Raw genomic sequence first — 24,310 nt, 5'->3', positions numbered from 1 at the left:
TTGAACCGTTGGCGGTGGCACCTTTGAAATATCTAACATGGAAAATGTTGCCCTAGTAGCTATCAAATCCACAAGATGAGTGAGTGAACGTCAGGCGTTGGTTCATGACTCACCCTAACTGCAAATTTTCCATGACAAGGTGGTACTTCAACCACATCCAAAATTTCTGCTGAAAGTAGTGTTCACGTTTTACCTCAATGAAGCTATCACACTACTAACTTTCTTCCCTAGACCACACCTGAATGAAAGAGAGAAAACGTTGCACACTTTGGATTACAAGCAAGCCTTAGCTTATTGTAAGCAACGAACACTAAGTCACAGGCGTGCCTAGCAGCTATTTGTCTTCTACAACCCTAACAACCTAAGGGTTACAGTAACAAAAAGAATATTATCCAATTGGATCACGAACTGTATTCAATATTGCTACCGCTCTGCCTCTTTGCCGTTGTCCAGCTCAATTAAGGCACATCAAGTAAGAGTTAGTGCCTCATCAGTAGCACACTTACAAAATATTCCGATTGCTGACATTTGCAAGGCAGCAACGTTGTCATCTGTGTACACATTCACATCCCACTACTGGCTAGATTAGCTATAAACGTCCGATAGGTCTGAGGATCATGCAATTTTGAATATTATAGGAGGCAAGTACTGACTGTCCAGATGATTTGTAACAAAAAAGAAAGAGAAGAAGACAATGGAAGAGGGTAAAGCACTCGGCAGCAACCCTTAGCTTGGGACTACTGAAAATAGCAAGGCTAATTCAGCCTGCGTATCAACAGAAAGAAGCAAGTTACTTACTGTAAATGTTTTTTTCCATAGATAGCAGGATGAATAAGCTATGCTTACCCACACATCTCCCTGGACAGTCCCTGCTTATCATCAGACACAGTCTGTACGCTTAATTACGAACTGAGGAGACTCTACATCGGTCAATCACACAGGAACTGCCGCAAATATGCAGAGCGTCAAAGCTCTGTGAACTTAGTTTGAAGGCTCCACATAGTGTGCCATCGGATAACGTCACCCAAGACAACATGGCTAATTTAACTTGCTATCTACGGAAAGCACCTTGTACAGTAAGTAAATTTGTTTTTTTAGGTTTGTTAGACCACAAAACCTTTTGCCATAAGGTTACAGTATCCCCTGCGTGCTCCTTTGCATACTTCAATCAGGATTTAAGGTGGGCTTTCTTGAATAATGCCATATAGTCCAGAATTGTGAAGTGCTTGGGATAGTGTCACATGTTAACCATTCTTGGCCATGGAAACCTGTTGCTCTTTCAGAGTTTCCATTGACCTCTTGGTTGTCTACCAGATCAGTCTGCTGCTTGCTTGGTCATCTAGTTTGGAGGGAAGGCCTGATCTAGGCAGGGTCTTGGTGGTGCCATACACCTTTCATCTTGACCATGTTCCAAGTGATATTCAAGTTCTTTGCAATTAGTTTTTAAGCATCTCTGTATCTATTGACTTTGACCTGGAGGTATTTTAAGAGCTCCTTGCTGCTTTTGGTTAAGTCTTTTCTTTGAAATGCTCTATCCAGTAAAAAGAACTGATAGGAACTGTAGAATTTATCAGGTCATCATTAGAATCAGTACAATTTAACACAGGTGGGGGCCAATTCATTTGGTTTGGGTTTTTGAAGACAGTTGATTACACCAAAGCTTTAAGTATTTAGATTTCTATAGAAATACAAGGGGAGTGGACACTTATCCAACCAAACTATTCTATGTTCTTTTCTACTTGCTTTTCTAAGGAATTCTGAAATATATTTTTCACTTAGCAGTCGAGTGGAAGCCACTTTATTTCAGGATATTTAAGAAAGCTTATCAGGCTTCTAGGCACAGTAGTCAACATGTATTTTTTGCAGTAGGTGCAAAATAGGGAAAATTGCTATGTAGGGCCATGGGAGATTAAGGATAGAATCAACAGTAAGCTGTACTTTAGCTTGATGGACATGTAAATACACATGTTCAGATATATCATACTTCCAATTGTCACATATTTGAACACTAAACCACTCACACTTCATTTTGTTAAAAAGTTAACAGTCCTCTGTTAAAGAGAATGAGTTCTGTGTCTGCAAATATGTGGTATGTGTCATCAAATATACATATTTAAACTGTAATATATTTCTGCCCTGCACAGGACATAAACATATCTAGCCAAATGGAGGAAAAGAAGAATGAAGCAGAATATATAAAGTTAAAAGTTATTGGGCAGGTAAGAAACATAAACTGAAGTGTTATACTTGATGTCATCCATCCATAGACTGATTGTTTTATCCTAAATGTGTTTGCACTTGAGGGCTATAGAAATTCCATTCTAGCTGAGACGATAAGTGATGTGCAGTGCCAATGCGGAAGGTTCCCAATGCAATCTATGAGTTAGGTTGTCTGGGGCCCAGGATGCTGTGCAGGCAGCGCTCAAAGCCCCAGGGCTCATGATCATTATGTAAGGGTGACACCTAGTGGCCAAATTCGAGGCACATGATTGCAGAGTTCTGGAAGGAGCCCTGGTACATGGCCCCCAGGCCAGGACCATCACTGCAATGACTGGTATAAATGTTAGTCTTAGAGGAATTCTGTGCTACTGCGGAATGCAGAATTTGTGCAGAATTCTCCCTTCCTGCAGATTTCCTCCCTCGCCTCGCAGCATCACAGATTTCATCCCTTGCCTACCATAGCAGTCTTGGCTACACTGCTGCCGAGACTGCTATGCTAGCATACTTGCCTGCCGGAAGAGGAAGCATCACCGGAGGCATTGCGGCATGGGCAAGGTTCTAGTGGAGGCATTGCGGCACAGGCGAGGTTCGCACAGGGAGCAGAGGCAGCGCAGCATGAAGTATGAGGGGAAAGCAGGTGAATGGGGACAGGGGCAAAGGTCAAGGGGGATTCATATTTCCATTTGTTCTGGGCCAGAGGTCTGCAGTCTTTGACGTGTGCCCTGGCACTGGACAGCTGAGCGGACTCTGACTTCACCCGCAGAGGGTGCATTTAACCAAACATTATCTCCTGCTGTGTGAGACCGGCCCCACAGCAGCTGGAGATGTTTGGTTAAATGCAACTCCTGCTGCTGCATGTGACACTTGGAGCTAGCTTCCTGATTCAGTAGCAGCGGAGGTCATTGTCTGCTCAGCTGTCCAGTGCCGTGCCATGCCATGAGTTGCTACCCTGGCCTAGAGTAACTCCTCCTTTGACCTCTACTTCTGTTCCTGTTTACCACCTTTCATGCCACTCCTACCATGGTGAAAGAGAGAGAGGACTCAGGGGGCTGCCAACAGACCTCATCCCGCTGGCGGCTGAAAAAGAGTTCCAGGCCCAGGCCATGAGAGTGTATGTGTGAGCCCATGTGATTGTTGTTGTAAGCCAGTGCGGGTGGATAGGTGTCTGCCTGTGGGGGAAGAGAGCCTGTATGTGTGAGAGAGTTGTATGTGGGGAGACAGAACATGTGTGTGAGTGACAGATGGTATGTGAAAGCATATGACTGATAATCTTCAAAAATTGTGTTACTTTGAAAAATAAATGTGCAGAATTTAGAAAATGCGTGCCCAGAATTTTAAATTTTTTTGGTGCAGAATTTTTGATTTTTTTTGCACAGAATTCCCCCAGGAGTAAAATGTTATTTGAGAGGTTATTACTAATTTGTGAGAGGAATTAGAGATAACAGTGGTAACAATGCCTAAATAAACAATAAGATTTAAAAATAAAACCAAATAATTCTGGCAGATCAGAAAATCACTCATATAAACTAATATTTTATTATTTATTTATTTATTTATTTGTGTTTTTTTATATACCGATAATCATTTGGAACATGTTATCGGTTTACAGTGAAAGCAAATTCAGCAACAGGCTTTATATATAACTTAGTGTATAACAAAATTGGAAGACAGAGTATAGCTGGGTAGTCAACGAGACTAAAATACGTGGTTATGAATTACTATGTATAACGATAATTAGAGAATGTTGATAAATAACAAAAAAATATATATACATTTATATATACATTTAGGATGGAAAACGGGTAATTAAACTCTCTGAAAGGCATATTTACTCAATAGTGCAGACAGTCAATTATATATAAATGCTAAGAATGTACAAACTGTGGTTGAGAGAGTGACAACAAGGAAACAGCATTGGCGGTATCGAGGAAATTTAGGGGCCGGCAAGGTAAGGTAATTTACAAAGTGGGGGGGGAGGGAGGGGGTAAGGAAGGCTCAAGTGAAGGCTTGCTTGAAGAGCCATGTTTTGAGGTTCTGTTTAAATTTCTTATAGCATGGTTCCTGTCACAGAGTGTGAGGCATATTGTTCCATAAAGAAGGGCCAACAGTGGAGAAGGCACAGTTAGCGGTGGACTTCAGTTTCGTTAGTTTGTGTGAGGGGGTGTGTAAGGTAGCTGCGTGTTGTTTTCTGGTGGGTCTGCCAGATTCGTGGAAGTAGAGGTGTTCCTTGAACCATTGCATGTCATGGTTGTAGAGGGATTTATGAATTAAAGTGAGTGTTTTATATTGTATCCGGGAGGTTATGGGTAACCAGTGCAAATGTTTGAGTACCGGGGTGATATGGTCATTTTTGTGTACATTCGTTAGGATACGGGCAGCCGCATTTTGGAGAATTTGTAAAGGTTGGATCGTGCTTTTTGGGAGTACTAGGAGAATGGCATTGCAGTAATCTATTTTAGTCAGAATGATGGCTTGTAGTATGGTGCGAAAATCATTAAGATGTAGTAGGGGTTTGAGTTTTTTTAATGCATGTAGTTTGAAAAAGCCATCTTTCAGGTTTGAGTTTATGAATTTTTTTAGATTAAATTGATTGTCTAGGATGACACCGAGGCTGCGGACGTGAGAGGAGAAGGTATTGGGGGGTGTAGGGGAGATGATTGAAGGTGGATTGATGGGGATAATGTTAGGAGAGATGGCTAGTAGCTCAGTTTTTACAGTGTTAGGGCGAGGAAGGAAGTTGTCAGAGAGGAGAGAGTTAATGGCAGGGAGGGCTGATTCCCAGGTCTTGATTGCATTAGGCAGAATGTCAGTGGATAGGGATGAGAATCTGAGGGTTCGGCATATATGAAATGCGGAAGACCAAGGTCAGACAAGAGACGGCATAGGGGAAGGAGGTATATGTTAAATAAGGTAGAAGAGAGAGAAGAGCCTTGGGGAACGCCTTGTGCCAAGTTATATGATTTAGATTCGTGATTCCCAATTTTTACTCTGTATTGACGATTACTTAGGAAGGACTGAAACCAGAGGAGAGCGGATCCTGAGATGCCAATTTCATGGAGGCGGTTGATCAATATATTGTGATTGACAGTATCGAAGGCGGAGGAAATATCAAGTAGGGCAAAGATGTAGGATTGACCATTGTCTAGGGCTTTTAGGATGTAGTCAGCCAGCGAGATGAGGAGGGTTTCCGTACTATGGTGTTTCCGGAAACCGTATTGGGAGGGGAAGAGGATGTGGTTCTCATTCAAGTAGTCTGTCAGTTGGCGATTGATTTTTTCTAGGATTTTGAGTAGGAATGGGAGGTTGGAAATGGGGCGAAAGTTGGTAGGTTCAGTAGGATCAAGGGAGGGTTATTTAAGAATGGGTTTTATAATGGCTTGTTTTAATTGGTTTGGGACAGAGCCAAGAGTTGTAGATCTATTGAGTATGAGGGAGATGGGTTTGGCAATTGTATTAGAGATGGTGAGGAGGGTTTTTGTGGGAATGTTATCGGATGGGTGTATTGCTGGTTTGATTTTCTTAAGGATGGACTCAATTTCCATTTCAGTGGTGTTCATAAGGAACGTGAGGTTTGGAGTGGGTTCGGATGCTTGGGTGTTAGTGGTGGTGGAGGGAGAGACATCTATGATCTGAGTAGAGTGGGTGTTTGTGGGGGATCGAGGTACAGGGAAGCGTGACATAATGTTAAGGATTTTGTCATGGAAGTAGCGAGCGAGATTTTCACAATTTGCCTGGTCATCAGAGTCGGAAGCGGAGAGGGAGGGTGATTTGGTTAAGCTGGCCATAATTAAAAGAGAGCTCGCGCATTGAATTGGTATTGGTGAATTCTTTGCGCATAGAAGTCTCTTTTAGTTTTATTGATGGCTTCTCTGTAGGAATGGAGGTAGGCTCTAAATTTTGCGAGTTGGGAGGAGGAAGGATCTTGGCGCCAGTTTTTTTTCTCTTTTGCGGAGGGTGAGTTTCATATTCTTTAGTTCAGAAGTATACCAAGGCTTCTTTTTGAGTTTTGCTGGGTTAATTTCACGGGTCAGGGTGGGGCAGAGGTGGTCGGCAATAGTGTTAGTTATTTTGGACGAGGAGGAGAAGGCGGAGTCCGCATTGGTGAGGTCTAGATTAGAGCGTTCCTTAGTGAAGGCTGGTATGAGGTCATCACTTTTGCATGGTTTGCGGAAGAGGATGGTTTTTTGGGTGGAGTGGTTTTATTGGTATTTTTTATAGAGCAAGTAGTTTCGATGCGATAATGGTCAGACCAGGGGATAGGTGTGCATGTGGGGGGTTCTGCGTGGATGAGGGCGTTAGTGAAAATGAGGTCTAGGGTGTGGCCTGCCTTACGTGTGGGGGCTGTGACAGTCTGCTGGAAGCCTAAGGCCTTCATAGATCAAATTAGGGTGTCACAGGAAACTGATTGGGGAGAGGAATCAACATGGAGATTAAAGTCTCCAAGAATGATGGCAGGAAGGTTTATGTTAATGTTTTTGGTGATTAATTCAATTACGGTGGAGGGGTTTTTCTCGAGAATCCCTGGAGGCGCGTAGATTAGGCATAATTGGAGGTGGGGGGTTATTGGGGATTTAAATAATCCGATTTCCAATTTGTGAGGGGCAGGGATTGGGTGATGAGATAATTGTAGGCTCTTGTTTGCAGCTAGAAGGAGGCCACCTCCACGTTTCTTGGGTCACGGGATGGAGATGATGTCGTATTGGTCAGTGGGAAGTTGGTTGATCAAAACAGTATCAGAGACTTTTAGCCAGGTCTCGGTAATGGCACAGATGTCCGGCCGATCATCTGAGAGGATATCATTAAGTAGTACAGTTTTTTTAACAATGGATTGTGCATTTAGGAGGAGTATGGTAAAGGTGGTGAGGCCGATTAGTTGGGTGAGAAGCAATCTGTAGGGTGGCGAGTTAGGTTTTAGGCAGGAGTAAGGATTGTGGTGTTTGGGGATGGGGTGGGAATGCATGGTGGATGTGTAGTGGGAGATATAGAAGGAGTGGGCAGGGAAAGCTGGAGTAGATGGGGAGTGGGGTGGGGAAAGTAAGGGTGTAGGGGGAAGATGGGGTATAGAACGGTGATGGCAGGAAGGAGGAAAGAATGGGAGATAGGTGGTAGTGAGGGGGGGAGCAAAGCGGATTTAGGAATATAGGGATTCACTCTGGTGAGGGAGCACAATGTTAACTATAGGAGGGGGATCTTATTCAGAGCGGAGAGGCAACAGCAGATAACTGACCGGGGGGGGGGGGGGGGGGCAGGAAGAGACAGACACTGGGGCGACACTAAGGGGTTCACAAAGGAGCAGGCCCCTTAGTCGCGCTCCTTTGGCGCAAGACCCCGAGGGTTGGCCTGTTACTTTTAAGGTGTCTCCAGCGCCAGAAGTGAATCACCTGGTGTGGGCGGTTCAATGGCGGTCCAATGGCGTGGTGCTGCTGCGACACCCGACCAGGTAAGTCGCAGGATTAGCATCAGCTTCGGGCTGTGGGCTCTGGGCTCTGACCCTGATGGGTCTCCCCTGCCGGCTGCAGAGAGTCGTGCGTGCCGGCCGTGCGTCTGATCGTAGGGTGGGAGGAGGCGGCGGACGGGCACACAGGCAGCGACAGCGCGGTCGTCGGTCCCGGAATTACAAAAGCAAATTATAGTGTGTATTTGGATCTTTGCATGTACTTGGGAATCTCAGAGAGAGTTTGTAAAAGAGAGCATGGTTCTTCTAGATTAACTTTACAAGCAAATATAGTAGGAGTTACTCTTGTAGTTATAAAGTAATATAATAATGACGGCAGAAAAGGACCAAATGGTCCATTCGGTCTGCCCAGCAAGCTTCTTATAGTACAGGGGTCGGGAACCCATGGCTCTTTTGATGGCTGCATCTGGCTCGCAGACAAATCTACTAAATCAGTGTGTCGCCACACTTTCCAGTCCCCCGCTGACCCAGCTGCTCCCCTGTCCTCCTCCGCCCGGGCTTAAAATGCTGTCAGCCCGGGCGGAACAGCTGGAGTCGGCGGCACCGGCGTGCTCTCTTCTTCCCGCCCCCCCGCGGCCCAGAAGAGGAAGTGGTGAGCAGCGGGTGCATGCGCGGGAAGAAGAGACCACGCTAGTGTGGTCAGCGTCAGTCCGACGAAAAGAAGACTGTGCAGCGCGGCTCGGAGGAAAATAAAGAAGAACTTCAACCGTGGCCGATGGGACTCCTCCTCCGCGAGGGCTGAAAATGAAGGAGGTTAGCGTTGGGAGGAGGCTGCTGCTGCCGCGAGTACCCGGGGTGGGGGAGAGAGAGAGTGAATGAGCGAGCAAGGATGTGTGTTTGAGATCCTGTGTGTGTGAGTGAGAGATTGCATGTATGTGAATGATTGAGAGCCTGTATATGTGAAAGAGAGTATGTCTGTGATTGAGAGCCTGCCTGTGAGAGAGAGAGTATGAATGTAAGTTTACAATTGGGAACCTGTATGTGTAAGTTTGTGATTGAAAACCTGTTTGTGTGAAAGAGTATGTGTGTATGATTGAGATCCTTTGTGTGTGAGAGAGATCATGTGTATGTATGATTAAGAGCCTGTGTGTATAAGTAAGAGAGAGCATGTATGTCTGTGTGTGATTGAGAGCTGGTTTAGGTGATGGAGCATGTGAGTATGTGATTGAGAGCCTGTGTGTAAATGAGAGAAAGAGAGGACATGTTTGTAAGCATGTGAATGAGAGTCTGTGTGTGAGAGAAAAAGACAACATGTATTTATGTGATTGGAAGCCTGTGTGTGTGTGTGTAAGTGTGAAAAGATAGACAGCATGTGTGTAAATGTGTAATTAAGAGCCTATATAAGTGAGAGAGAAAAAGCATGTGTATATGTGAATGACTGAGAGCATGTGTGTATAGGTGTGTCATTGAGAGCCAGTGTGAGAGAGAATGCTGGTATGTGACTGAGAGAGGAGAAAGTTCCAAGCAAACCACCCCTCCTCCTGCTAATTCAGAACAATCTCAGCCACCTGGATATCAAACGTTCCCAGGTATGCAGAGCAAAAAATTTTTTGTATCCTTATTATTTTTCATTACTGGGTCTTTGTGTCTGCTATTTTGAAATATTTTGTTGGTATCTGGAAATTTTTTATATGAGTTTTTAATTATTGGATATTCCACTCATCAGCTGTTTCGAAATATGTTCTTTTGTTAGTACAGTTTTACTGCTGATGATTTTATATTTCTTGATTTGTTTTATAAGGATGGGTGATGTTTCTTTTTTCCTTTGTTACACTGCATACAGAGACTCTGGCTTGTTGCAGTTTCCAATTCAGTTTTTTCTGCATGCTTCTAGTTATGCGTTTTGGTCTCTTTATTCTATGTTAGGTGAGGGTCAGCATGTGATTCAGGTGAGGTTTTCTGCTGGTGTGTAGTTTCTGTGTAGGACTCTATAGCAGCTTGACTTGGTCCGTTTTCCTAATAGGAGATGTATTGGTGTCTTAAGGCCTGGTGTAATATTTTCAGAGACTTATTATACTTTAAAAGTGTGATCTTACATAAAATGCACACATTTACTTGTATTTAGTTTTAAACATATTGTATGGCTCTCATGGAATTACATTTTAAAATATGTGGCGTTCATGGCTCTCTCAGCCAAAAAGGTTCTTGACCCCTGGGCTAGTGTCTTATGTCAAAACAAGAGAAGCTAAAAAATGCCCTTAAAATTTCTAAAACAACAAAAAAGAACTTTTGAAACATGAAATCCAAGAGAAAAAACCCCTCCAAGGTAGCTCTTCCTCCCAAAGACCAAACAGGGGAACAAGAGAAAAGGAAAACCAAAAATGCAGACAGAAGAAAAATGAGATGGTGTTTGGATACTCCCCATAAGAAACAAATGAAATCTTCTGTAAGATCCAGCCATACAAATAAGCCTAACGGAGTAGCCACTGCTCTCCTAGGTGGGTCCTGGACTAGGATTCAAGGAAAATGAACAGGCAAGAACAAATTTATGTTCCCTTATCATCCTGTGGGACATTCCCAATTCCAACAAATGCTAGTGTTGTGTCCGTCGGTTCCCGATGCCCTCTCTCCACCCTCCTCACCTCTTTGGCACCTCCCTCTTCACCCACGGGAAGATTGGCTGTCGCGGCATTCCTCTGCCGAGGTCCTCTGGCATCCCCGGACCGGCTCCATGCTGCTAACCGCCATGTTTCCTGGAGGCCTAGGGGCGCGCGGTGCGGCCCCGACTGAAGTACCAGCGATGGCATGAACCTCGGGGGGCGTCCCCCGAAGATGACGTAACCCGCGACGGATATTAAAGGTCTTAGAATTTGCTAACATATCGAGTTAGCAAGGGGTTTTGTTACCTAAGCTACTCTGCTTCCTCGGACTAACTAGGGGTACCCGCTCCTCGGGGGCCTTGCTCTCTCTCTTACTTTGTAGATTGCAGTCTGGAACTGGTACTCACTCCTCGAGGGCCCTTGTTCCCAGACTTCTTCGAATTCACTTCTGCCTGGAAGTCAGCAATGCCTACTACATATGTGAGTTACCATCGCTCTCTCAGAGCTTTCCCTGGAACCAGGTACTCGCTCCTTGAGGGCCTATATATTCCAGCTCCTGGGCTTCTATGAGACATTGTGTGAGTCTTACTAACAGGTTCGGTACATGAACTCTGCTTACCTTGCCTACTCACTATATTTCAGTTTCTCTACAGCTCAGCCTCCAGGGATCGCTGTTCCAGCTTCTGAGAGACTACAGCCCAGCTGGGCATTCCAGCTCACTACTGCCACTTCTGGTGGTTCAGTATACTGTCTAATAAAAGAACTAGTGTGTGTCTGTCTCCTAACTCTGAGCCTGACCGGTGGTCCCTCTCGGGGTTTTCCCCGTGGGCGTAGTCATCTGCCACTGGACCAAGGATCCACTGCCACTGGACAACTCTCCTAAATACATCAGATTGCTAACTCCTCATGGAGAACACATCAGCTAGAGCAGGGGTCGGGAACCTTTTTGGCTGAGAGAGCCATGAAAGCCACATATTTTAAAATGTAATTCCGTGAGAGCCATACTAACTACAACCCCCACCCTCCTGACTCCCCCAAGACCTACCAAATTAATTTACTACAACCCCCTACTCTCCTGACGCCCCCAAGACCTGCCAAATTAATTTACTACAACCCCCCATCCTCCTAACCCCCCCCCCCCAAGACCTGCCAAAAGTCCCTGGTGATCCAGCGGGGGTCCAGGGCTCGCAGACAAATCTTTAATAAAAAAGTAAAAACTAACAAAACCCCCCACCCTCCTGACACCCCCCAAGACCTCCAAAATTAATTTACTACAACCCCCACCCTCCTGACCCCCCCAAGACCTGCCAAAAGTCCCTGGAGGTCCAACGGGGGTCCGGGAGCGATCTCCTGGACTTGGGCTGTCGGCTGCCAGTAGTCAAAATGGCGCCAACGGCCCTTTGCCCTCACTATGTCATTGGGGTCGACCAATGGCGGCGGTAGCCCCTGTGACATAGTAAGGGCAAAGGGCCGTCAACACCATTTTGATTACTGGCAGCCAACGGCCCTTTGCCCTTACTATACTATGTCACAGGGGCTACCGCCACAATTGGTCGACCCCAGTGACATAGTGAGGGCAAAGGGCCGTAGGCGCCATTTTGACTACTGGCAGCCGACAGCCCAAGTCCAGGAGATCGCTCCTGGACCCCCACTGGACCACCAGGGACTTTTGGCAGGTCTTGGGGGGGTCAGGAGGGTGGGGGGTTGTAGTAAATTAATTTTGGAGGTCTTGGGGGGCGTTAGGAGGGTGGGGGATTTTGTTAGATTTTTACTTTTTTATTAAAGATTTGTCTGCGAGCCAGATGCAGCCATCAAAAGAGCCATATCTGGCTCCCGAGCCATAGGTTCCTGACCCCTGCACTAGCCTTTGGCCATGCCGCACCATCCTGTATACCAAATGATGGACTGAATCAAATCACGGTGAACCTAGAAGATGTGGTAGGCCTGATTGACAAACTGAAGAGTAGTAAATCACCTGGACCGGATGGTATACACCCCAGAGTTCTGAAGGAACTAAAAAATGAAATTTCAGACCTATTAGTAAAAATTTGTAACTTATCATTAAAATCATCCATTGTACCTGAAGACTGGAGGATAGCAAATGTAACCCCAATATTTAAAAAGGGCTCCAGGGGCGATCCGGGAAACTACAGACCGGTTAGCCTGACTTCAGTGCCAGGAAAAATAGTGGAAAGTGTTCTAAACATCAAAATCACAGAACATATAGAAAGACATGGTTTAATGGAACAAAGTCAGCATGGCTTTACCCAGGGCAAGTCTTGCCTCACAAATCTGCTTCACTTTTTTGAAGGAGTTAATAAACATGTGGATAAAGGTGAACCGGTAGATATAGTATACTTGGATTTTCAGAAGGCGTTTGACAAAGTTCTTCATGAGAGGCTTCTAGGAAAAGTAAAAAGTCATGGGATAGGTGGCGATGTCCTTTTGTGGATTGCAAACTGGCTAAAAGACAGGAAACAGAGAGTAGGATTAAATGGGCAATTTTCTCAGTGGAAGGGAGTGGACAGTGGAGTGCCTCAGGGATCTGTATTGGGACCCTTACTTTTCAATATATTTATAAATGATCTGGAAAGAAATACGACAAGTGAGATAATCAAATTTGCAGATGACACAAAATTGTTCAGAGTAGTTAAATCACAAGCAGATTGTGATAAATTGCAGGAAGACCTTGTCAGACCGGAAAATTGGGCATCCAAATGGCAGATGAAATTTAATGTGGATAAGTGCAAGGTGATGCATATAGGGAAAAATAACCCATGCTATAATTACACAATGTTGGGTTCCATATTAGGTGCTACAACCCAAGAAAGAGATCTAGGTGTCATAGTGGATAACACATTGAAATCGTTGGTACAGTGTGCTGCGGCAGTCAAAAAAGCAAACAGAATGTTGGGAATTATTAGAAAGGGAATGGTGAATAAAACGGAAAATGTCATAATGCCTCTGTATCACTCCATGGTGAGACCGCACCTTGAATACTGTGTACAATTCTGGTCGCCGCATCTCAAAAAAGATATAATTGCGATGGAGAAGGTACAGAGAAGGGCTACCAAAATGATAAGGGGAATGGAACAACTCTCCTATGAGGAAAGACTAAAGAGGTTAGGACTTTTCAGCTTGGAGAAGAGACAACTGAGGGGGGATATGATAGAGGTGTTTAAAATCATGAGAGGTCTAGAACGGGTAGATGTGAATCGGTTATTTACTCTTTCGGATAGTAGAAAGACTAGGGGGCACTCCATGAAGTTAGCATGGGGCACATTTAAAACTAATCGGAGAAAGTTCTTTTTTACTCAACGCACAATTAAACTCTGGAATTTGTTGCCAGAGAATGTGGTTAGTGCAGTTAATATAGCTGTGTTTAAAAAAGGATTGGATAAGTTCTTGGAGGAGAAGTCCATTACCTGCTATTAAGTTCACTTAGAGAATAGCCACTGCCATTAGCAATGGTTACATGGAATAGACTTAGTTTTTTGGTACTTGCCAGGTTCTTACGGCCTGGATTGGCCACTGTTGGAAACAGGATGCTGGGCTTGATGGACCCTTGGTCTGACCCAGTATGGCATTTTCTTATGTTCTTAGAAAAAGTGTTTCCTCTGTCTCTATCTGCTAGCAGGCAGTATAAACACACACATCTGGATTAGTCTAGCAGGATCCAAGGAAAAATAATTAGCAGGTAAGACCAAATTTCTCCATTGCAGTGACCTGTTTTGGCAAATTGGAGTACCATTGCCTTATTTTATAGCTAGGCCAGCACTATACATTATTTAGAACAAATGGTCAGGTACAGATGCATAAAATGAAAATGTTGTTACATGGGGAAAGTTCATAGATACTATCCAGTTTTGTTTGATTAAGTATATATGCATTAATTGGTAGCATTCTCTTTTTCAGGACAACAGTGAAATCCATTTTAAAGTAAAGATGACAACGCACTTTCGGAAGCTGAAGGAGTCTTACTCTCAGAGACAAGTACTGATGGATCAATAACATACTTACTCCATCATTCATCAAAATGCATTATGGCGTCAACGCATGCAGTAACATATTAACACATGCATTAATGCCATATCGCATTCGAAAAGTATGGAAACACATAGCGCGAATGCAAATTTGGGGGGGGGCGGGATCGGGGAGGAGTTTGGGTGGGATTCAGTTAAATTAGGAGCAATATTGCACCGTGCAATAGATTTGACGTCATTTGGAGTGGGGAAAGTCTCAAAAAGATGAAATTCTGTACTATGTTATCTCACCCTAGCTTGATGGTAGTCGTCTCACTCTACATGTGAAACTGGCACCTAAACCACCACTAACACCTCATCTCGACCTATTAGGTGGCTCTCCTGTAGAGATATAAATACTTCACTACTATGAGAGCCTTGTAGATAGTCAGTCTCTCTCTCTCTCCCCTTAGCACAGGATGTGAAAAATAGGGATTATCATAGGGTGTGCTAAATTTACCACATGGTGTAGTAACTTACACCCCTTTTTGTTACAATGCGTTTTGTTTTGGTTTATTTTATGAATCTAGGGGTCTTCAAAAAACACCTCAAAACATGGCTATTTTTAAAAGCTTTCCCACCTGACACATAACCTGCCCAATTGCACCACACCACGCCCCCTACACAAGCATCTCGCCCCACCCCTCTCCCTCCCTACACAAGCACCTCGCCCCACCCTTTCCCTCCCTATCACTACCTTCCTCCCACCCATCACTTCTCTCCCCTCCCCCCCTATCCTCCCCGCTATCCTTACCATAAATTAACCACATCAACAAGCCATTTTTGTACATATGTTATATACTATAATCTAATGTTCCATGTATTCCTGTTAGTTCTGTTATAACTTGTTATATTTATTACCATGTTATAATGTAAAATATTCTTATATCTATTTATTACCATGTTATAATGTAAAATAGGGCTGTTACCACCCTATTCCTTTAGTTATCTGGAAACCGATGTGATATCTCGATCGAATGTCGGTATATAAAATAAATAAATAAATAAATAAATAAATGTACGTAAAGGCGTCTGTCTGTAAACCAGAATCTGCTATATCTTTATTGCTTTTCTTCCTAGGGCATTCCACCTAATTCTCTTCGCTTCCTGTTTGAGGGTCAGCGAATTTCAGACCATCAGACCCCCAAAGAGGTAAAATAAAAGTTAACTAAGGAAGATTGGAATGAGTAGTGAAAGCTCTTTTTGCCAAAAATAAAATAGTTATATTTTTGAAATGAATCTTACGCATTTTATATATCGTATATAGAGAATTAAAACAAATTATGAAGACATAAGCCAGATTGCGTTTTTTAGTGTATTCCTCTGAGGTTCAATCCCTTGTTGATTTGGGTTCCCAGCCCAGAGCAGTTTGTGTAGCTGGATTGCCTCGCTGAAGTGCTGTGCTGTTTCTTTTTCACATGTGTACTGCAGATGCATGTCTGGCTGACGAGTAATGGCAGTTTGAAGGAGTTTAAGACCAAGCATCTTCCCCCATATGCTGTTGCCTGCATTTGAATACGCTTTAGTGCTATTGGATTTCTCTTGCCATTCTGTTACCCAAGAGAGCTTTAGCACACTGTGTGAACTGCAGGACTGTGATGCATCTGATTTTCTCTGCTCTTTATGTTGCAGTTAGGAATGGAGGATGAAGATGTGGTGGAAGTTTATCAGGAACAGACAGGAGGAGTCCGAAGAACTTAACCAGCAGCCTTAGCTGAGCACTCTTCATCAAAGTTTTTTCCCTCATGCTTATATAAATCTAAAACTGTCACATCTCAGTCCCAGCATAGCCATAAAGCTGTATCTAAAGCTGAGAGCTAAGTATTTTCTGTACCAAAAGGCTCAAAATAACGTTGGGATGGGAATAATGAATTTGTGTAATGCAGCCTGAATTTTGGTCTTTATTAACCTTGAGGTCCATATTCAGAAGCATTTAGACAGATAACGCCGAAGTTACCTGGCTAAATTAATATTTAGGGACATAGCTGGCTATATTTTAGCTGGCTGTCTTATTATCTGGCTAACATTTAGTCAGATAACTTAGAGGCATTCCTTAAAGATAGCCAGCTGTATTCAGTAGTGCAGCTGCTCTATTGAATATAACTCCAGAGTTAGCCTAAGTTTATTCGGCTGATTTTGCTATCTGAACAGTGATTGAATGTGGACCTCCTTGTGTTTGACAGACTTGTTTTGTCTGCTGATAGAAAAGAAATGGACACAGTTTGCTTTGGTGACCTGGTGAGATTTTTAGGGCTAATAAAGAGTTCTAAAATATAAGTACAAATAATAGAGAACCTTTCCCCCCCCCCCTTTTTTTATTTCACACAACCCTGCCCAACTTCAGATTTGCTGTTCCTTTGGGTACCCTTCACACTGAAGTTCCCCAACCAAGTTAGGACAGAGTTTAGCTGCAGATGAATAATTTTTGCATGCTTGCTGAGGTAGAAGATTTTATTACTTGGATTTTATTCCTGAACCTGAAATCTCTGGAAGCCCCTGGACCCCCATTCTTGGGGACAACATGAGATTCTACAATGGTTGCATTATGACAGTTTAATGTCTTCAAATACAAATAGTCCATGTCAGATCCCAGAGAATTATTTCATTGGTTTGGATATGCTTTATGTGAAGTGCTATTGAATAAGTCTGTTTTTCATTTTGGCCTTCAGTTTTGTAATCAGTTTCCTGGCCAAAACTTTTTAGAAATAAATGAAATTGTTTTATACAATAATCAAAATTCCTTGTTTGTGATAGGAAGTGTTAAGATATTGGTAGGTTTTCACAGATAATGATTTTAAAGTTAGTGCTCGATTGTGTTACGCCCCTCACCTCTGATCCAAAACAACTTTGGCAGCATGCTGTTCCAAGAACCTGGGATAGGACTGCCTTTAATGGTCCCCTAGCTGGGATTCCCTGTGGTGCTGGCTGGTGATGTCACATCCTCCAAGAGTATATAAAGAAGTCTTTTGCTACCAGCCAGCGCCTCAGCAACAGGTCTCCTGGTGCCCTTGTATTTCAGTGTGTGTTGCTTTTATTGTCTCATTTTTGCCTGGGGAGATACCAGTTCCAGAGATGGTTTTCAAGGGTGATGAGTCAGACGAACTGAAGCAAATCATTGTGAACCTGGAAGATGTAGTAGGCCAGATTGACAAACTAAAGAGTAGCAAATCACCTAGACCGGATGGTATGCATCCTAGGGTACTGAAGGAACTAAAAAATGAAATTTCTGATCTATTAGTTATTTAATTTATTTATTTATTTAAAATCTTTTCTATACCGTCGCTAAGTTAAATACCATCGCAACGGTTTACATGTAGGCACATATTTAATGTAGGTAAAAGTGTACTATAGTACATTCTAACAGGGGCCGTCAAAGGTTCGGTTACAATATATCATTAGACATAGTCATTTAGCGAAGTAGTTCATGACCAATTGTACCAAGGTACTTACACAGGTAGTTTTATCACAGATAGTATTATAGTTATGCTTATTGTGGTGTAAAGTTCATAGATTAATCTACTGTACAGTCCTAAGTACTGTGTGTCGGTGCTCCCCTGCCTTTTCCTGAATCATTTCTATTCTCCCGTCTCTTTGTAAAATGCCTGTTTAAAAAGCCATGTTTTTACACTTTTCTTAAATGCCTTGAGATCACTTTGTAGTCTGATCTCTGGAGGCATTGTGTTCCAGATTATAGGTCCTGCTAGTGATAGGGCTCTTTCTCTCACTTGGGTCAGTCTTGCAGTTTTTATTGAAGGAATGGTTAGGAGTGCTTTATTTGCTGATCGGAGGTTCCTGTGAGGGACATGTACCCGTAATGCTGTGTTTAACCAGTCTGATTTATCATCGTAAATTAGTTTGTGAATGGTACATAGGGTTTTGTATTTAATTCTGTGTTCAATATGTAACCAATGTAATTCTGCTAGGGTTTCAGTTATATGGTCCCTCCTTCTTTTTCCGGTTAGTATTCTAGCTGCTGTGTTCTGGAGTATTTGCAGTGGTCTTAATGTTGTATTAGGTAGTCCTAGCATAAGGGCGTTGCAGTAATCCGTGCTGGAGAAAATAAGTGCCTGTAGTACTGTTCGGAAGTCATTTTGAGTTAGTAGTGGTTTAAGTTTTCTGAGTACCATGAGTTTTGCATAACCTTCCTTTACTTTTAGTGATATGTGTTGTTTCAGATTGATTTCAGGGTCTATTATTATTCCCAGGTTACGTACTTTTCCAGCTAGTTCAATTTTCTGGTTGACTTTGAGTATTATTGAGGTTTGACTGATTTCAGAATTTTTTCGTTCTAAGTGTAGAAATTCTGTTTTATCAATATTAATTACAAGTTCCATTTGTGTCAATAGTTGTTTTAAAATGTTTAGATACATGTTAGCTAAGTTTAATGTTTTCTCTAAAGTGTCCTCTATGGGTAGGACTAGTTGAATATCGTCGGCGTAAATGTAGTGTATAATTCCTAGCCCTGCAAGTAAGTGGCATAATAGCAACATGTATATGTTAAAAAGGGTCGCAGACAGGGCTGATCCCTGTGGAACTCCTGTTTTGAGATTAATTTTTTCTGATAATGTGTTGTCAATCTGAACTTGGAAAAACCTGTTTTTTAGATATGAACTGAACCATTTTAATGTTACGCCCTGTAATCCGATCTCTTCTAGTCTGTTTAGTAGTATTTCATGGTTTACTGTGTCAAAGGCTGCCGATAGGTCAAGCATTAGTAGAATATAGTGTTTACCACTATCAAAGCCTTTTAGAATGTTGTCTGTTAGAGAGAGGAGCAGAGTCTCAGTGCTGTAGTGTTTCCGAAATCCATATTGAGATGGGTACAGTATGTTATTGTTATCCAGATGTTCAGCTAGTTGTTTCTGCACTGTTTTTTCAGTTAGCTTAGCTATTAAAGGAAGATTTGATACTGGTCTGTAGTTGTTTAGGATAAGGGGATCACTGCTTTATTTTCTTAATTATTGGTTTTATTATTGCTCCTTTCAGTATATCTGGCATTGTTCCTTCTTCTAGGGATAGGTTTATGATTTTAGACAGCTTATGGGCGACTATGTTAGCTGATTTCTTCAGTTCAATTGTAGGTATTGTGTCAATTTTGTGTGGGGCGGGGTTTACATTTTTTAGCATATGTTCCACTTCCATTTCAGATATCTCATTGAAAGATGTCCATGGGTTGACATCCCTTTTTTGCATTTTAATTTCTTGGTTGGCATTGTTTGGAAGTTTGTTTCTTAATTTAGTAATTTTGTCACTAAAAAATTTGGCGATTTCATTACATTTTGTTTCTGGTAGGTTTTGTGGTGATTCCTGTTTGTCGCTGGTTAGGTTTGAAACTATAGAGAATAGTGTTCTTGGATTATTTGCAAATTTTTCTATTTTATTGCTGAAATATTCTCTCTTGACATTGAGTATTAGCTGTTTGTAAAAAGCTAGATGCTTTCTGTATTTAGTTAGGTTCTCGGATGTTTTGTGTTTTCTCCATTTTCTTTCCAATGATCTGAGAGTCCTTTTTGCATCTTTTACTTTTGTATTATGCCAGGGGTTGTTTTGTCTTGCTTCTTTTTTCTTTATCGTTTTGATGGGGTTTATTTCATCAGCTATTTTTTTGGTTGTTTCTAACCATGTTTCTGTGGCGAAACTGCTGTTGTCGAAGTCAATATCTGTAAGTTTGTTTTCTAGTTTGTTTTTTAGTTTTTCTATATTAAAAGGTGGTCTGTATTTGAATTTTAAGGGTTTATGATTTTGTTTGATTTGGGGTTTAAGGAATTTTACATCAGAATGAATAAGGAAATGGTCTGACCATGGGATTTGTGTGTATTCAGATTTCCAATGTTCTAAATAATTGTGGTTGATGAAGGTGAGATCCAGTGAATGTCCAGCTTTAATGTGTTTGGTTTGTTGTTGTTTATTAGCGAGAAGCCTAATGCTGTCATAGCGTCTAATAGTGCTTGGCATGCATTAGATAAAGGGTGTGCATCCATGTGAAGATTAAAATCTCCCAACACTATATGGTTGGTTCAGAGATGTTTAAGTGTGTGGTTAGGAACTCAATTAGTGGTGATATATTTAGTTCTAGGAGGCTTGGTGGGCAGTAGATAAGGCATATCTGTATATTGTTGGTATCAAAAATGGCAATTTCATGAATTTAGGGGGTGTTATTTGGATAGGTTTACATTTAAAGGTTTTTTCAATAATTAGTAAGAGACCTCCTCCGCGTTTGTTTATTCTGGGGACTGAAAATACTTCGTAATTTTTGTGAGCTATTTGATTTTTTAGGACTACGTCTGCTTTTTTGTAACCATGATTCCGTTATTGCAATAAAGTTTGGCTTATTGTCATACAGTAAATCTGTGATAATTGGGAATTTCTTTGCAAGTGAATGTGCATTTATTAGGATGAATGTTAGCATGATTAGTTTGTTTATTGCAGGAGTTTTGGAAATAGAAATAGGGTCCTTTTTTAACTGCACCAAATTATTGCGTGAGGAATTTATTGTCTTTTTTGTTTTCGCCCTGGTATTGTTCTTTAAGTAGTTATTCTCATATTTACCTTTGTTCCAGTGGTGGTTTGTTTTCCATGTCCATATTAAAAGTTGGTAGACGTGTAGTGTTGTATTTGTTTCCTTGGTTTCTCAGGTGCGTACGAAGGGGTGTACAAAGGGGCATGCCCCTTTGTTGCGCCCCTTCGGTGTGCGGCACCTACGGGGTCCCTGTCGGGTTCTTATCCTCTGGGGGGCCTCGATGACGCTGGCAGTGTCACCGGGGGGAGGGGCCAAACCCGGAAGTCCCAGCAGGCTCAGCAGCAGAGAGAGAGACCTGTAAAGGAGAGAAAAAGCAAAAAAATTGGGAGAAACAGGGAGAAAACAGCCAGAAAAGCCTCAGATGGTCCTGGAGGCCTTTCATTAAAACCTTTCATTTTTTTGAAGGGGTTAATAAACAAGTGGATAAAGGTGAACCAGTAGATGTAGTGTATTTGGATTTTCAGAAGGCGTTTGACAAATTCCCTCATAAGAGGCTTCTAAGAAAACTAAAAAGTCATGGGATAGGAGGCGATGTCCTTTTGTGGATTATAAACTGGTTAAAAGACAGGAAACAGAGTAGGATTAAATGGTCAATTTTCTCAGGTGGACAGGTGGTCAATTTTCTCAGGTAAACAGTGGAGTGCCTCAGGGATCTGTGCTTGGACCGGTGCTTTTCAATATATTTATAAATGATCAGGAAAGGAATGCGACGAGTGAGGTTATCAAATTTGCAGATGATACAAAATTATTCATAGTAGTTAAATCACAAGAGGATTGTGATACATTACAGGAGGACCTTGCAAGACTGGAAGATTGAACTATAATTAGAAACTGTAAAACATATGATGTACTAGTTAACTATATTTCATTCAACATCATGTACACAAGCTGAAGAATTTTTTTTTTTTTGGTATAATTTTAGGGAAGAATGTGGTACCTCATATGATAATTGAGCTTCTCAATATTTTCAGAGAGTGCTCACAATTAAGTATGCATCGCTTGCACATATACTATTCACCAGTCTGTTTGTTGACTGTACGACTGGATCAACCTTGATTTTAATCATTGGTATCCACATTCCATAGTTTAAATTTTTTTCTTTGTTTTTAAATTTTATGCAACTGACGAGAAACTTATCGTTTATGTAGCGTGGTTGTGACAGCTTTTAACAACACTGACCTGACCCGACAAGGTACGTGTTTCGTAGGCTTCTTCAGGGGTAAGACATTTGTGCGGTGTCTACAATATAAATCAAAAAAGTTATACTTGACTCATATGATGGTTAAATATCAACAAGAAATCACAAAACGCTAAGTCATACGTTGGCAAAGTCTGTCCCGTTGTATTACGCTGTTGCACGATCTCAGCTTTACTAAAAGCAGGATCCGCCATTGTTCAGACCGGGCTTTTTTTAAAAAGATCATTAGATTCACAGCAGACCAATGGAAACAGGATAGCTACGTGTACCAAGAGGAAACTAGAGTAGCGATGACCATTCGACGCTGTCATTGAGGCCAGCTGGAACTTCGGACGCAAGAGTAAAAATCCACCATTGCTCGCGATAATTGAGATGACAGCCAGTGTCTCCACCTCGTTCACTTACAACAACTTGCTCCAGTATGGTCCATTGAAGTTGGTCGAATGTATGGGAAAACTGGAGACAATGTTTGACAATTGGGGCTTCAATGTTGCCTGTGTTGAAACGGCTTCTATGTTCGCATAGACGGATTTTAATTTGTCTACTTGTCCTCCCCACATATAGGAACGGGCAAGGACATTGGAAATCGTCAGCTCAGTGTGCTGCAGCAGGCAAAAAAGCAAACAGAATGTTAGGAATTATTAGGAAGGGAATGAAAAATAAAACAGAGGCTATCATAATGTCTCTGTATCGCTCCATGGTGAGACCGCATCGTGAATACTGTGTGCAATTCCAGTCACTGCATCTCAAAAAGGATATAGCTGCACTGGAGAAAGTGCAGAGAAGAGCGACCAAAATGATAAGGGGCATGGAATGGCTGCTCAATACAAGCACCCATTTTCAACGCGCATCTTATTGTATCTGCTCCTGGATGGACCATACAGTCTTTTTCTGCCGTCATGTTTATTTGTAACAATCTCCCTCTCTCTCACTAGGGAACTTCCAAGAGAGAAAATACAAACAAGAACATCAAGGGAAAACCAAATAACTTAATATATGCTTACCCAGACTCAAACTAGGACCAAAGATGAAAATATCTTCATAAAAAATAAGAGGTTGCAAAGACATTTGGCAGAATAGGGAGGATCCTTGCCTGCTCTAGCTGGACTCAAAGAGAGGAAATTGTCCGGTAAGTATAAATATAAACAATGATTGAAAGGCTAGAATTGCATGGGCATCCTCATCATACAGATGAAACAGCATAACAACGCCCTGTTGGGCCCATTTCTGAAAGATAACCGGGCTCTCTCTCCCCAGTGGAAATTCAGCATTCCCCAGCAGTGGCATCAGCAGTGATGTCGTACCACTGAGTCCCCACTCAGCACGCATCCAGCGCCAAGCTTTAAGGTATGAGTTAGAGTCCTGGGAAAGTCCAAAGTACGCAGCGTCATAGGGCGGGCCTGCACAAAAAACAAGGGTGACCACGGGGCCAGCATAGCATTAAGTAATCCATGTTCACAATATACATACTCTTCCGGGATCCACTCACCTATGAACTGCAGCTGACAGGCGACATTATATATATATTATGTGACGGGGTCACTATGCCAGTCCAGGTAGGTAGAATAAAGCCAGGAACAAAATCTCCCCGGAACCAAAGTCCTAGAAGGAGGGGGAAGAAAACCCAGGTGACACAGAGTCAAGGATATACACTGGTGGCTTCCCCTGTAACCATAGAGACAAACACAGGTGTGGGAAGTTAAGGGTGGGACTTCCTCGGAGCCAATCAGCTGGCAGAGGAGGAGGAGTTTACAAGGTATAAAAGACTCCCTAACCCAGCAGAGTCAGTCTCCTGCCGGGGACTGAAGGAGAAGGATCATGCTAGCGGCTGCTTGAAAAGACTGGAACTTTGATATGCTTGCTTAGATGGCAGATGGATGGCTGGCGTGACTACCAGGAAGGTGAGCCAGTAGATAAAAGACTATTTTCTATCTGGAGGTACCTACTTTAAAAAGGATATTGTTTGAGAGACTGCCAGTGGGTGGTTGTATCTGAAGGGACAAGGAAAATATCCTGAGAGATATTGTGGGAGGTGGCAGTTAGGCCCATGGTGCCAGACTTTTGAACTTTATGACATTACAGAGAACTTCTAATTGAGTTTGCAAGTAGCCAGGAAGGCTCTTTCAGGGACTGGACCCTGGAAATGACGGAAATGGAAGTGCAAGGACCAGCGGAATCGTGACATATATATATATAAAATCTGGCAGACTCACACCTCCCTGGTCTTAAGGCACTCCAGGGTGGTATAAGGTAGACGCACCTGGCATCCTGCCCAAATAAATTTCATCAAGGCCCGCTTTAATTTCCTCAAATCCGTGGCCTGCAACCAGCATAGCAGCATATGTATCTTATAGA

General features: G+C 42.5%; 1 protein-coding gene across 8 annotated transcripts in view; it reads left to right on the top strand.

The window, feature by feature from the left end:
* The window catches only part of LOC115074212 (small ubiquitin-related modifier 1-like), a 70,652-nt gene extending 54,601 nt beyond the window's left edge, over positions 1–16,051 (top strand). For all 8 annotated transcript variants that reach the window (XM_029573487.1, XM_029573486.1, XM_029573483.1 and 5 more), the window contains 4 exons: positions 2,145–2,219; positions 14,131–14,208; positions 15,318–15,389; positions 15,870–16,051. In XM_029573487.1, coding sequence (XP_029429347.1) covers positions 2,166–2,219; positions 14,131–14,208; positions 15,318–15,389; positions 15,870–15,938 — 273 coding nt within the window. In that variant the 5' untranslated portion in view covers positions 2,145–2,165 and the 3' untranslated portion in view covers positions 15,939–16,051. The remainder of the gene's footprint in view (positions 1–2,144; positions 2,220–14,130; positions 14,209–15,317; positions 15,390–15,869) is intronic.
* Positions 16,052–24,310: the final 8,259 nt, after the last annotated feature.

The sequence above is a fragment of the Rhinatrema bivittatum genome, chromosome 12, assembly GCF_901001135.1.
Source record: "Rhinatrema bivittatum chromosome 12, aRhiBiv1.1, whole genome shotgun sequence".
In the NCBI taxonomy this organism is placed as follows: Eukaryota; Metazoa; Chordata; class Amphibia; order Gymnophiona; family Rhinatrematidae; genus Rhinatrema; species Rhinatrema bivittatum.
This window is presented reverse-complemented; position numbering and strand designations above follow the sequence as displayed.